Source organism: Hydractinia symbiolongicarpus, chromosome 5 (assembly GCF_029227915.1).
Source record: "Hydractinia symbiolongicarpus strain clone_291-10 chromosome 5, HSymV2.1, whole genome shotgun sequence".
NCBI lineage: Eukaryota > Metazoa > Cnidaria > Hydrozoa > Anthoathecata > Hydractiniidae > Hydractinia > Hydractinia symbiolongicarpus.
Window position 1 is genome coordinate 7,283,755 of NC_079879.1, and position 13,615 is coordinate 7,297,369.

Sequence of the window (13,615 nt, forward strand, 5' to 3'; positions counted from 1 at the left end):
GCATGTCATACTTTTAATTGTCCATTGTTTTAATAAAAACGAAAAATATATAAACTAAATAAATCTCTCTTCTCTATTCTCATGTTGCTGCAACATTATTTTCAACAGCTTTTAATTGTCGGGAACCACAGTGTTTTTAACAGCAATTGCCGTGTGTTTAACGAAATCAACTGTCGTTTCATCCGGATTTACTGTCATGTTATCCGAATTCACTGTCGTTTTATCCGAACCTGCAGTTACTTTATCAGGATTTACCGTCGTTTTATCCCGGTTCATTGTCCATCCATCATGATTTATAGTCGTTTCATTTGGATTCATAGTCGTGTCATCCGGATTCATAGTCCTTTTATCCGGATTTACTGTTAATTCACCTGGTGTTACTTTTTTGAGTAATGATGGAAGGGAAACTTCATCAATAGCAACACCTTTCTTCAAACTGCATCGACCTTTACTGGCTTTCTTTTTCTTCAGTGTAGTTTTCCCACTATTACTCTTCTCTTTAGCTGGACTATTCTCTCTATCGCAGGTTTTCTTTTTCTTTGTAACAGGTGTTCTATCATCAGACTCGTCTTTCTTAGTTTCTAAAGATTTCTTCTTTAAGTTTTTTTCTTTCTTGTGAGCAACATTGCTCTTTCTTTTAGGATAGTGTTTCCCGCTCACATTTTCTTTGCTAGTTGCAATAGTCAGTTCGCTTTTGCTTTTAGCTCGATTTTCAGAACAAGCGAGACTGTCCGTCACGCTTTGTACATCACTTTGTTCTTTCTCTTGTATTTCTTTTTCCTCTTTTTTCACAATTTCATTTTTGTAATCGCGCAGTCTTCTTGGACACGGCAAATATAAAACGCCCGTGCCTTCTTTTCGTTTATATCTTAGCTTCTCATATATGGACGCGGACTTTTCGTATAAATCAAGACAAAATAAAATAATTAACGGGTTATAACGGACTCCATTACCCGTACCTTCGTATTGCTGTAAATATTCGATCTGTTCCTTCCAGAAGACTTTCATGAATGGTGATGTTTGAAGGTCTTGGTTTTCCTCTAGTGCTTCGTTTAATCTTCGAAACAGACTGAACGGAGTAGATGCTTCCTTCAGCTCGGATTGCAGCTTAAAAATCTCTCTCGTTAAATTCTTTATTTCCTCCTGACATTCTTTATATTTTTGATCTCTCAATTTCTTCAAAGATTCTTTTAATTCCTTATTTTCGGCTCTTTGCTCTTTTAAAGCCAGGATGATACGTTCTTTAGATGTGTTGCTCATCGGAGCACGAAGTTTAGCGGGCGTTTGTGAAATCCGGTTTTTCCTGTTAATTTCTTTCTGCTCTTTTTGTTGAATCTCCTTACACGAACGACAAACTGTACCTCCGTGAACGATAACAAAACACTCTACAGAACGGTTATATTCTTGTTGATTTAAACCATAAGACTCGCTGTCCCGGATATCAAACTCTTTTGGTATAGCATGCTTTACGGTATTTCCCAACAGCAATTTGTCGCACACTCCTTCACAGATGTTATATTTTTCAATCACGTTTATTAAATTTGTCACGGTAATGAACTGCACTGAGCGAAAGTTGTCTTTATAAACAGGATGCGTATCCGGTAGCAACCAACCAAACACGCGAATGGTAAAGCTCAAGCTATCGTCTACGTACATCTCGTACTTAGGCAAAATATACGGTGGCTTGTACTTCAGAAATTTGACCACGCGCGAAGTATACTTGATTGAATTTTCGTCGGTCACGTAAAAGTTTTCACTTTCAGCACTAACTTTCCAGCCAGTAATTTTAGCTGCTTCGATGCTGTTCATGAGCGATTTTAAGTCCTCGTATCGTACAGATTTTACATTTCCGACGAGCGCATTCATGACGGTCTCATTTTCCTCTTTTATTGATTTGCGAACCAAATTCTCTATGACGTTCGTTTCGGGCGTTGGAAGATTTAGGGTGGGTAAGGCTCCTTCGTTGAGGCTTTTCCGACACGAGTCTAAAATAAAACACATACCTTATATGGCAACACATTAGAAGAATTATTAGTTAATGTACATTTGATTGGTCAGTCACAAGTAGCAGCACGAACAATTGCCACAATAGAAAATATGAATACAATTATACTGTACTGTTAAGATTAAACGCCCGCCCGTTTATTAAAATTTTACGCCACCTGAGAGGTGATTCAAACTTTTTGCATTTTCATAGTGACCACAGATAAACTACAAATATCAGGATTTTCCAGCACATTTTTCTGATTTTTTCCAGGAGAAAATTGTTTGAGGTTCCAGGACAATTCTAGGACTAAATGGCTAATCATGCTAAAGTTCCAGGAATTGAGAAAGAAAATAACTATGATATTGAGAAACAAAATCTAAAAAAGCTGCTATTGTTCAATCAAAGCTTTTTGAAAAAAAAAGCGTTTTCTTAGAAATCAAGGAGCAAATTTTAACATTGGCACTGTATAAAGGTTAATATATTGAAGAATTCATTAAAAAAAAAGAAAATAGAATTTGCATATATTGGCAGGTTTAAAACGAAGCTTTTACATAATACAGAGAATCTTCAAAAAAATGGAATACTTCCAGTTGCATGTATTAAACTATAGATATAACGAAATAAATAGATGGTGGCAAAATACAGTTTGTAAAAAAAAATGTTTATGTTATATTTGAAAGTTAATTAAGTAGACAAAGAGAAGAATCGAGTGGAAGTAAGAGTGCCCGCAGAGCACACCAAAGTCTTTTCATGGTTAAACAAATGGAGACACTTTCCCTAATATGTACCTTAAGAGAAGAAATTTTTGCGCAAGGAAATGTTGCGGTAGAAAAAATTGCGAATTTGGCCAAAATTCGCAATTTCTACTTTCGCAATTCCTAGAAAAATTACGCGATTCGCAAACTTTTCTTCCCTTAAGGTAGTAAAAATAAAATTAACTGTTAACCTTTAAATTAGGTTGCCACTTAAAATACTGTGCCAAATATTACAGTATTGTATCTAAACTTCTGCATAAGAACATATGGTAAAGTATTTTCAACTATTCTGATTGGTTTAAAACGAAAATTATACAAAATGTTGCAATAGATGGCTACACAATGCAAACTTAATTTTTAGGCGCATGCACCTGAAAAATGTTGATTTTATCTTTAAGATTTAAATCTTTGTAACACTCTTACTGAGAAACTTACTGGTTTCAAATGCGATAGTGAGTAATTTTAAATTAAAACGTTCTTCTAAGGTTCTCCTAAGCATGATAAGCATTTACATTGCCCTATCTAATTCAGATCGGCACTCAAATATTGTCGAGGTGAATGCTGGCGTGTTTATAAAGATTCCTGATTTACGTCGGTTCTGTATGTAACTTAAATTGTTTGTATATAACTTTAGTTTACAAAAGATTTGCTCTCATTCTCTCTCTTCATTTAACTGTTGTTCCTGTATACATGGAATTACAAAACAAACAAAAAATGTCAATGTGGGACACAAGTTTGCGGATATGAAACACAAATTTGCCAACTTAAATCAGACAAATGACATTTCAAGATGGCATTTTTTGTCAATGCTAAACAAATTGAATTAAAAAGGCCGTACATAGATTTCTCGCTACTTTCATTAATCTGAAGAGAATTTAAATGCTGAAGTTAATTTTATGAAAAAACTTGCAATCAACAGAACAATAGAATTTTTGACTAAAACAATAGAATTTTTGACTAAAAAATGACATTAAGAAAAATAATCAAAAAGTTCATTCTTAAAAACCTGGCCAGTAACATACAAAGGCAAATCAGAATTAAGTTTTTTTCTCAATAAGTTCTAGAAGCTTTCTTAGATAGCAAACTGACTATCTTAATGCGATCAAGGTTTCTGAGAAAACTATTCCCGTTAAGATTTGTAAAAAGATTCATTAAACATCTGGATCTGCAAAAATTTAAGTTTGTTTTTCCAGGATTTCTAAGTCGTGGTCACCATGATTTTGACTTTCTCATCATGGCAGATTATAAAGTTATAAAGCCCTTCATGTTTTAAAAAGAGAAGAAATATAATAGAATGCCCTAAAAAAATATTGACATTTTGTGAAAAATCGCCGACCCCCACACTGGCATTCTACCTCTTTTACTGCTTAATTCATGCAGCACCGAACAGATTCATACAGAAAGTGAAATGTTTTTGTTATTGCAAGGTTATATTGAAACAGAAAGAGGGGAATTTTGACAGGAGCTTTATTAATTTTGTCAGCGATTTATGCGAAATAAAACAAACTGTATTATACCATTAACAAAGTAATCAGTGGTTTCCAAAAATTACATATATCCACAACGAGATTAGACCATATGGCATGCTGTGATTTCTTTGTTTATTTCATATAAAATATTAAATTATTAAAAAAGGGACCACTCATATATTACTATATCTTATTAACTAACCATTACACGTGAGTTAAGGATGTAACAATAACTTTTAACGTCTTATAACTGTCACTAAATAAAAAGTGTTTTACATAATAAAAGAAAAAAAATTTCAAAACAAAAGTAGTCAACAATGGTGATTGGTCTTTATTTTTTGTATAAGGGTTCCTCTACTTATGACTGCTGCCCTAAATATTTTTCACTCTCCACCACCCGGGCTCTGAAATTATGATGTGCTCCTAAATTGCATTAAAGGTCATCCTAATATTCAACTTAGTTCAATTAAAGACATTCAAGAAAAATGACTGTAATGACATGTGTGTAATTTGCGAAATTTTATATTGAAAAGTGTCGCTTATTTGCAAAAGCTTAGGTTTGTTAAATGCACATATTGTGGATTTTCACATTAAAGTTTCTGTATTTAGGGGCTGATTACATGGAGAATTTAATCTTGGGTTATTACATGGAGATTTAACAAGATCTTGGCCCGGTTTAACCTTTCTCTACCCAGCTGAGAGGAAACATCTTCTCCAGATATGGAATGTAAGTTTTTACCAATCAGACACTGTTACAGAAAAGATAGTGGTGCAGTACACTGCATGGGATTTTGTTAACAAACAATGCCTACTCAAACAAAATAAAAGTTTGAAAAAAATAGCTAGATCACTCAACAAATCATTAAACGTTAAAAAAATATTTGTTACAACTGCTTGTAGCAAACTTATTGTGTGTATAGCTAGCTACATACACTTTTTTGTCAAAATTTGAAAATTAAAAAAGATGCATATGCATTTAGTATATATACAGTCAAACAAATTAAAATCAAAAACATAAACATCTAATTTTTTTTCTTTGATACTGTTAACTCGAAAATTACATCTCTGCAAGCATGTGCACATCATGTACATTGTTTTTTAACTAGGTTAGAAAAAGCTTTTTGCGGAGGCGAAAATTATAGCCCAGTTGTTCTATCAGAGTTGAAATTCTCCATTTAATTGCCCCCTAAAAGTACACAATTTACCTGGTAAACACTTTGGGTTTTTTTCTTCCTGCAGACAAAGACAAAACTTGAATAGTTATTCTGCTTTTTTAAAAAAATATGGCTCAAAAACTTTGTACGCAATAAAGATAAGGTCCTGCTGGTTCATTAATTGACATTAAAGAGCCTGAATTTGGTATACCTGTTGCATCATCGTATAGATCCTGAAACGATGATCAAAAAAATGTATAAGATCATGTATTTTTGATAAATGGTTACGGAAATATTGTGGTTTAAATAACGATATTGACAACATTTTAGACATAACTATTTCGGCAACATATAAGGAAAATGAACACATCCACTATGCGTGTCACAGACAGACAGACAGACTCTTCGTATTATTATGAGACTAGTTGATAAATCCCGCGGAGTAATCCACTTAGGCAGAAGGACAATGGAAAAACAGGTTGTTTTAGTTTTTTTGCTGACGTCAGCAGTGCAAATACAAAATAAATATATTTTTTTAGAAATTTGTATACCTGTTGCCTTCATCGTATAGATCTTGAAATGCTGATCAAGAAAATGTATATGATCATGTATCTTTGACAAACGGTTGCAGAGATATCAAGGTTTAGAGGTTTTTTGATGACGTCATCAAAACGTCCATTCCGAAACGGATTCGGGGACCCAGGTTTGAAAAACTTACCCAAATTGGTCCCAGGTTGTCCCTAGTTACCCACGCGGTGAAAAAACATTGACGTCACCACCTCGTTTCCAAGTTATTTGGCCTCAAAGTTTTAAGTGCATTGTAATGGCTTTACTAATCTTAATTAACTTTCCTTTGACGTCAATACTATTTTATCGGTAAAGTTTGGTAAATTACAGAACAATTTTATAGGCAATGTTTTATAGAATTTGTTAAAGAAAATTTTGAAGAATGTAATCCACTTTGCAAAAGTGACAGACAGACACATGGAACTGGCGTATTATTATATAGATATCGCCTTTGATCACATATGAACTCTTTAAAATAAACATATTACCCTTTCTATTAGACTCTTCCTTAATTAAACGCTCCTTCGAAAAAGTTTTTGGATGAACGCTCATTTGAAACATGTGCAAACATTTAATTCCACTGATAAGGGCCTTTATAAACCATATAAAATATTAAAGGTATTATGTTTAAGCATTGCCTTGAGAACAATAGACATGCACATGCATTCCAGTAGGTAAAATAAAAACAACCAACCACAGTAACCTACTGTATAGAAAAAATTATGTAAAACAATTTGATAAAACAGGAGTACAGTTAAAAAATTAATTCCAATGTCTTTCGGATCTTTTGTTTCCAAAAACTACAAATTTCATTCATAGATACTTGCCCTATATGGTCCTGTGTTTTGTTTGTTTGTCTTTTACCTACTAAAATGTGCACAAATACAAAAAATCTTACGAGTATAAAACTGATCGTCTTTAAAGTGTTTTTCGCAGATGTGAAGCCTACTTTCATCAATTTGTTTCTGTAACTTATCTGTCTTCTCCCTATCTTTGCAAATAATTTTTATCAGTTCGTCTCTCCATGTGTTATGAAAATCATCGTCTGATTTAGGGACAGGAACTTTAAATATGCCATAAGGATTTTGACCCCTTCGACATGTCCCACAGCCACTTATAGAGCAGTTTGAACCAGGCATGTTTAATAGCTATAAGTTGTGACTAAAATATGTGACTAAAAAAACAAAAACAACAACACAGGATTTCCATCCGTGTGTCTACCATTAATAATCCAAATTTGCACCCTAAGAAGACTGGGGCCAATAAGCAAAAGCGCGCATTATTTTTTTCCGCCATGTCGCCCGTAAACACTCTCCTAGAGGGGGAGATTTATAAACATGTTTAAAACAGGAAGAAGGAAACATCAGCTTTGAAAGGGGTAATTGCTAGTTCGAGGTTTAGAAAATATGAAAAATTGGCTGCAGAAGCATAAATTAAACTCAGGTAAAACTTATCGCAGGTGATGCACTTTCTTGGAAACGGGAGTTGCATCTTCAACGTTACATTTTTCTTCATCATGCTTTGATTTTTTCTAATTCCCTGCTCTATAAGGTTCTGACGTTCCGGGGCCCGGCGAATCGATTCCCAAAATACGGTCTTAGATCCATATAAAAAGACAATATATAAACTTCTCGATAAGCGTCCTGGAAAAGAAGGACAATTGACAACCTTTTCAACCTTTATTTAAAGATTTGTAGGTAGGCTCCTGCGGATACTTTTTTACAAGCATTGGCAGGCAGTTTTTATTTCTTTCCTTAATATTCCCCACAAAATCCTTCTCTTGACCCTTTAAGCAATAATAATTACAAAGGTATTTCGAATTCGCATCCCCCCCAAACTCGTCCCCAGGGCTTTTTAGGTTAACATTGGGACAGAACCTTCCAAATGTAAAAAACCTAAATATCTCTGGGGACCAGATTGTTCTACCTCCTCTTTCTGTTCCCTTTTTTATCAGTTACTGTGGAAAATCTCGTCAAAGTGAATACCTCTCTAAAGAAAACAAAAATAGGGCGTGTAACACAATAACACGATTTCGATGATTAAGGAAAATCATTGTAACAAAGAAACTTACGCTGAGATTCTTGCAACTTGTTTTTGAGAAGAAGTAAGAATAGATGAGAAAATTATTAGTGACTTTCGTATTCTGTATTTATAAAAAATTTGGAAACTTGTCTTTACCCAAACAGACAAGCAGAAATAGTAGTTTTAACATTAATTTTTAGTTTTACGGAATTGTGGAGCATTAAAAAACGTACTTTTTTAAGCAGAATGTGTTTTTTAATTTGGTTAATAGACCTGTTTCAATATCGCCTTTTCATGATTAGCCATGGTGGCAAAAAATCAAAACATTGTATGAAAACAAAGTTATAAACATGAAGATAAACAGCTGGGGAATTACCCGGAGTTTTTTACCTAATTAATTATTAACCTCGTTTTTGGTTTGCACACAAGATCCCCTTTTGGAGGGAAGTTCCCTTATGAAAGTATAGTATAAATTTGCATGATTAAAGAAAATTGAAGTTGTTTCTCTTTGGAAGAGTCTGAAAAGTCATGGCTAAAAGCGCTTTGGAATCCTTAAACAATGGTTTTGGACCGATATCCAATCTTCGCTCAAAAAGATGGAGAAAAATAGCTTCAGTTGCAGTTATTTTGTTATTCTACATTTGTTACGGTGTCAACAAAATCCTGACGACAAGTGTTTCATTAACCAGAGCTTTTGATCTAGAAGATCTTGTTATCGGTTGTGGTGTACTGTCCGCAGCCATGTTTGGTGAAATAATTCGACGGCTTTGTTTATATGCTGAAGAATGCCATCACTCTGATACTAGATATATGGGATCAAAAAGAAAAGCTTTAGAAGCCTGTCTTTGTTTATCAAAACTACCTAAGGTTGGCTAAATTTTAGTTGTTAATTTTTGCTACCGTGTCACCAGAGCTTATTTGTTTTAATGCTCTCAAAGTAGAACGCAGTGCCTGTAGCGTTTTTTATGAGGATAAACGTGTGCTTTTTAAAACTGAACGCGTTTAATTAAATCTTCTTTATTTTATAGCTTACTTTAATGTTGTTTACGTTAGCAACGTCGGTTATAATGTATTCTTGGATATCGCATGATAAACCTGCAAGCACTTATCCGCTTCAATTGTACCTAATAACCGCCATACTGGGCTCCGTATGTACTGATCTATTAAGCGTAAAGCCACCAACCAAAGTTGAAATTTCAGATTTGAATGAATCCCAAAATAAACACGTTTCAGACGGTTTAGCTTGGAGCTATTACTTTGGTTACTTGAAGCTAATTCTACCAAGATGGGATGGAATTTTTGAACGGGCTAGAGGAGAAGGATTTCAAATTGAGAGCGATGAGGCCGACGAAGAAGGCGAGAAAACTGATATCCGTGATTTGATTACAGATCAAAGATTGTTTATCTTTTTACCTAAGGATGGCTATTGTTACGACCCATTTGAAAAAGTGGACAAAAGAATCAAGTTCATCCAAACCATGCCAGACCAAAAGATCGCCCGTGGAGGAGTACAGGAAAGAATCTACAAGAATAGCTTGTACCGAATCAGCATGGAGGATGGCAGAAAGATGTATGTTATGATGGAATACGCTACTCCTTTGCTGTCCATGTATGATATGTCGATGGAGAGCCGGGCAGCCTTCAGCGAGGAAAACAGAGAAGAGCAAGTTGTGGAGTTTTATTCAAAGTTGAAAGAGATCCTTGATCATGACAGCGAATGCAAAGGAAAGTTTAAACTAGTCTTGACCTCTCGCGGTGCTACTAAAGATAAACCAAAGCTTGCCGACATGATTTTAGAAGCGATATCAGAAGTAACAGAAGTCAGTGCTGAGTAATGCTTACTTTTGGAAGTATTGATCATGTAAATAAAACGAAACAAGGATAAAATTAATAACTTCAAAATATTGAAAACTTGAACTAAGAAAGAGCTTTACAAAAAATAATTTAAGAATTTTTTGTTTTTGTTTACACACCTTTTGTTTAACAAAAGAGCTGTTGTTTTTAACGTGAAATCTCAGCCTGATATTCTTATAAGCATATTCTTATAAATAAGAGCTTGTAGAACTTTTTGTGCCATATTGATATTGTACAATATAAGGTTTAATTTTTGCTTTGAGGTGCAAAATGTATTTCGAGGATGTCCACCGTCTTGAATATTAACATTAAGCTACAAGTATGTTATTACGAGTGCAAATGGTTTTCAAGAATGAAATGGGGATATTTTAAACAATTTAACCAACTGAAATCGTGACCTGTATATATTTTGTATAGTTTTATAAAGCTAGCAATGAAGGAAAAGATACTATAAAAAAAGTTTTATATCTGGTAATTTTTCTCGCTTTTATTTTGTTCATCTCTTTTTTGTTGCTTTATCCCAATTTTATTTTACATTTTTAAAAATAAAATGATGTAACCTCCTACACAATTATTTTTCCCGCCATAAGTGAGTACGACAAAAAACGTACTACAGTACAGTGTAGTGTATTCTGACCTTTACTTTGTGCACCAAGAGTGGAAAGTTTGACCGCTAATGTTCTGCCATTGTTGATCGCATAATGTATAGTTAAAGTATTCCTTATGACGCGTTTGCATAATCTAACTAAATAAGGAGCGACAACACAAAGCCATTTTTTTAGTTTCTACAAAGGAAGTAACAAAGTTTTTTCTGGGTTAATCCAACAGTGGAGTTAAATTCAGAAAGAATCCATTTGCTCAATATATTCTGCGCAAATGTTTTTTCGGTAACAATAACACAAAACGAAAAAAAGCCCTGGGTCGAGGTTGAGCTGAGGCGCCAATATATGAAGTCAAGGATTCCGTCCTTGACGTCAGCTATTGGCGCTTCAGTTGCGAAAATCTCAGGAACAGAGTTAGCAACCACGGAAGCGGTCCTTTACTATTGTTTTTTAAAAAAACTCTTAGATACAAAGTGAAGCCTAGCATGTTCTTAACGCACAACTGTGTTTCCAGGACAAGATAAATTAAGACTGAATTCCTGGTTTAACGTAAAAACGTCAGCAGGTCCTGCGTACGAGGTTTCTTATTATTGGTTCTGATAAATATACTGACCGCTTATTTATTTTAAATTGCCCATTCTAATGAATGAAATTGTTGCTTATGTCTAGACTACTCAAGAGCGCATTATGGTTTTTCAGTATTACGCATTTAACAGGGATTTTACAAATCAATATTCTAGGAAAATAATCAGTCGATTTCACCAAAATAAAAATTTCCCCGAGTTGCGTATGTAAATATAATTGTTTATTAAAAAAACAAAGTTTTTAAGCAATGTTTATTCACTCTGAGATAGTTGTTAGCTAAATTCTACATAAGATTATTCTTTCCTTTACCCAGTGTGTTATGAGAATATCAGGCTGGGATTTTAGGTCAAAATTTCAGGTCTATTGTTTGAAACAATTGAGAAATAATAATAAGTTATAGATAAAAAAGCATGAGTTTCTTGACAAAATTATCTTACTCTGGTTGCAAACATTTCTTAAATTTTACAGTGGTATGCTGCTGCAATTCTTTTAAACTTAAGTTTTAATTAAGTTATCATTAACTACCGAAAGTCTCGAAATAAAGATAATAACATGGATTTCTATTTCTTTAGTCTAAAAAGGGGTATGTAACAACCACAAAACGTATTATGTTTCATAAGCAACTAAGTTGCTAAGAGCTGAGGTTCAGGTTTGAGACAAAATTAGGCATCTAACATTAAGTACTAGATGCTTGTAACCAGGATGAAAATGTTAAAAAGTCAAGAAACCAAGAAACCAAGAAACCAAGACTTATTCCTCGATAATCGAACACGCTACCTATGAAACAAGAATAAAATGAGAATAAAAGTTTTGTTTTCTACTAAATCATAACAGTAAAACGAAGGAAAAGCAAGTTTAAATCTGAAGCCTTCTTAGTATACTTCTAAAGCTGAAATTAAAATTTAACCTTTAACTGAGGTTTCAACGAAATATAGAGTTCCTAAAAAAAAAATTTTTGTTGACTGTCTTAAAAAGATAAACAAAGGATCTTATCAACAAGGAACATCTGCTCCTTGTTATTTTGACTCTTTTTCTAAAAATATTAAGAAAATATTAAGTCAAATTATAAAAGAAACAAAATTGTTCTCATCTAAAGTTCACAGTCTAAAACTACCTTTATATTATAATAAAAATTGCAAATAAAAACCTCATCCATTTGCTCCTCTAAACTCTAATAGATTCTTCTTGAAGTTCTTGATAAATAACTTCAGCGAGATTATCGTGTGCATCAGATACCAAGACAATACGAAACTTATCTCTGCACTCTGGAATTCTTTCCAAAATATACTTCAACTTCTTGTAAAACTCCACAACCTGCTCATCCCGATCTGCCATCGTAAACTGTGCATTGCTTTCACGTGCCATGTCAAACAGGGCTAACAAGGGTGTTGCATACTCCATCATGATATACTTTGGTTCCTTTCCTTCTAATTGGATACGATAGAGAGTATTTTTGTAGACTCTTTCTTGTACGCCACCTCTGGTGATTCTTTGCTCTGGCATTGATGTTAAAAAGCTGATTCTCTTATCCACTTTGTCAAATGATTCATAGCACCAACAATTTTTTGGTATAATGATAAACACCTTTTCGCTAGAGATTTTATCTCTTAAATCGTTGCCATCAAGTACAAAATCTGGCTTAACTGCTTTTCTAACCATTCCTTGTATTCCTGGTAATATCAACTTGAGATAGCCAAAATAATAACTCCATGCTAATCCGGTCGCAACATTATTTATCTTGGTTTCTGTTAGCTGAGATACTTCAACCAATGATAAACTTCTGACTTCTAGCAACTGCATTCCTACAGAGCTCCAGCAAGTAATCAACACATACAGTGGCCATGGAAACAGGTCATATCCATCAGAATTCATACGGCAAACAATCATGCCAAAAGTTGATACAAAGAAGACAAATATCACCTAAAATATAAAGGATCTTATTTTGTTATAAATGGTTGTTTATACAGCGTATATTATCAATATTATGCGCTATTCTGGGACGACTTCCTATATTAAATTTCATGCACGCTTATTTTCATGCAATAGCAATATAAACAGGTGTGTTTAAGAACCCTTTGCCAAAGTCAGTTTTGCTTTTTAAAAAAGTATACTCTTGTGTGTATGACTTTTCATAAAAAAACCGTTTTACATATACTTTTCGTACTTAATATTGCACACTAACAAAACATTTTTGTTAGTGTGCAAAAGTAATACGAATAAGGTGACAAAAAGTAATACGAATAAGGTGACAAAATATCTTGTAAAATAAATTAAAATTTTCATTTCTTAGAAATAAGGCAAAAGATAGCAAGGAGAGGTTGAAATTTAATGCGAGTCTGCAAGTGTGATGGCTCTGGCAAAGAGACACTTATGTTTTCTAAATAAGATGCAGTAAAAGGGGGGGGAATATATACATGAAGTTGCCACATAAGTGAAACATAAAGTTTTAGCTGCCATGCTGTTGGGCAAGAAAAAAAATGTTAAAGCTGAAAGAACCCAAACCGCCAATTGTTTACTGCTATTATTTATGCATTTTACATTTTATTTTGAGCTTCAACATCCCTAAACATACTCTTTAACAAGGTGTCACATAGATATATTGATACAGCATTGCAAAAAA

At 33.7% G+C, this 13,615-nt stretch overlaps 4 protein-coding genes across 4 annotated transcripts in view; 2 read left to right on the plus strand and 2 right to left on the minus strand.

The window, feature by feature from the left end:
• Positions 1–7,826, minus strand: LOC130644481 (uncharacterized). The gene is made up of 2 exons (XM_057450114.1): positions 6,831–7,826; positions 1–1,985 (listed from the first exon to the last, which is right to left on the minus strand). Exons 1-2 carry the CDS (start codon positions 7,069–7,071, stop codon positions 112–114), a joined length of 2,115 nt encoding a protein of 704 aa, XP_057306097.1. The 5' UTR covers positions 7,072–7,826; the 3' UTR covers positions 1–111.
• LOC130644480 (phospholipase DDHD2-like) overlaps positions 7,355–13,615 on the plus strand; it is a 22,054-nt gene continuing 15,793 nt past the window's right edge. The window contains exon 1 of the mRNA XM_057450113.1: positions 7,355–7,375. The gene's annotated coding sequence lies outside the window, so the exon portion shown is untranslated. The remainder of the gene's footprint in view (positions 7,376–13,615) is intronic.
• LOC130644488 (stimulator of interferon genes protein-like) lies at positions 8,444–10,283 on the plus strand. Its single transcript, XM_057450121.1, has 2 exons — positions 8,444–8,821; positions 8,983–10,283. The coding sequence occupies exons 1-2, from the start codon at positions 8,483–8,485 to the stop codon at positions 9,787–9,789; spliced, it is 1,146 nt and encodes a 381-aa protein (XP_057306104.1). The 5' UTR covers positions 8,444–8,482; the 3' UTR covers positions 9,790–10,283.
• LOC130644491 (stimulator of interferon genes protein-like) overlaps positions 11,233–13,615 on the minus strand; it is a 3,099-nt gene continuing 716 nt past the window's right edge. Inside the window, exon 3 of the mRNA XM_057450126.1 lies at positions 11,233–12,915. Coding sequence (XP_057306109.1) covers positions 12,160–12,915 — 756 coding nt within the window. The 3' untranslated portion in view covers positions 11,233–12,159. The remainder of the gene's footprint in view (positions 12,916–13,615) is intronic.

Excerpts from the sequence above, each read along its gene's own strand:
- LOC130644481 (XM_057450114.1), bottom strand. The coding sequence starts at position 7,071 with ATGCCTGGTTCAAACTGCTCTATAAGTGGCTGTGGGACATGTCGAAGG. Across the intron at positions 1,986-6,830 it reads AGACGATCAGTTTTATACTC|ACTCGTGTCGGAAAAGCCTC; the intron begins GTAAGATTTTTT and ends GTTTTATTTTAG.
- LOC130644488 (XM_057450121.1), top strand. The coding sequence starts at position 8,483 with ATGGCTAAAAGCGCTTTGGAATCCTTAAACAATGGTTTTGGACCGATA. Across the intron at positions 8,822-8,982 it reads GTTTATCAAAACTACCTAAG|CTTACTTTAATGTTGTTTAC; the intron begins GTTGGCTAAATT and ends TTTATTTTATAG.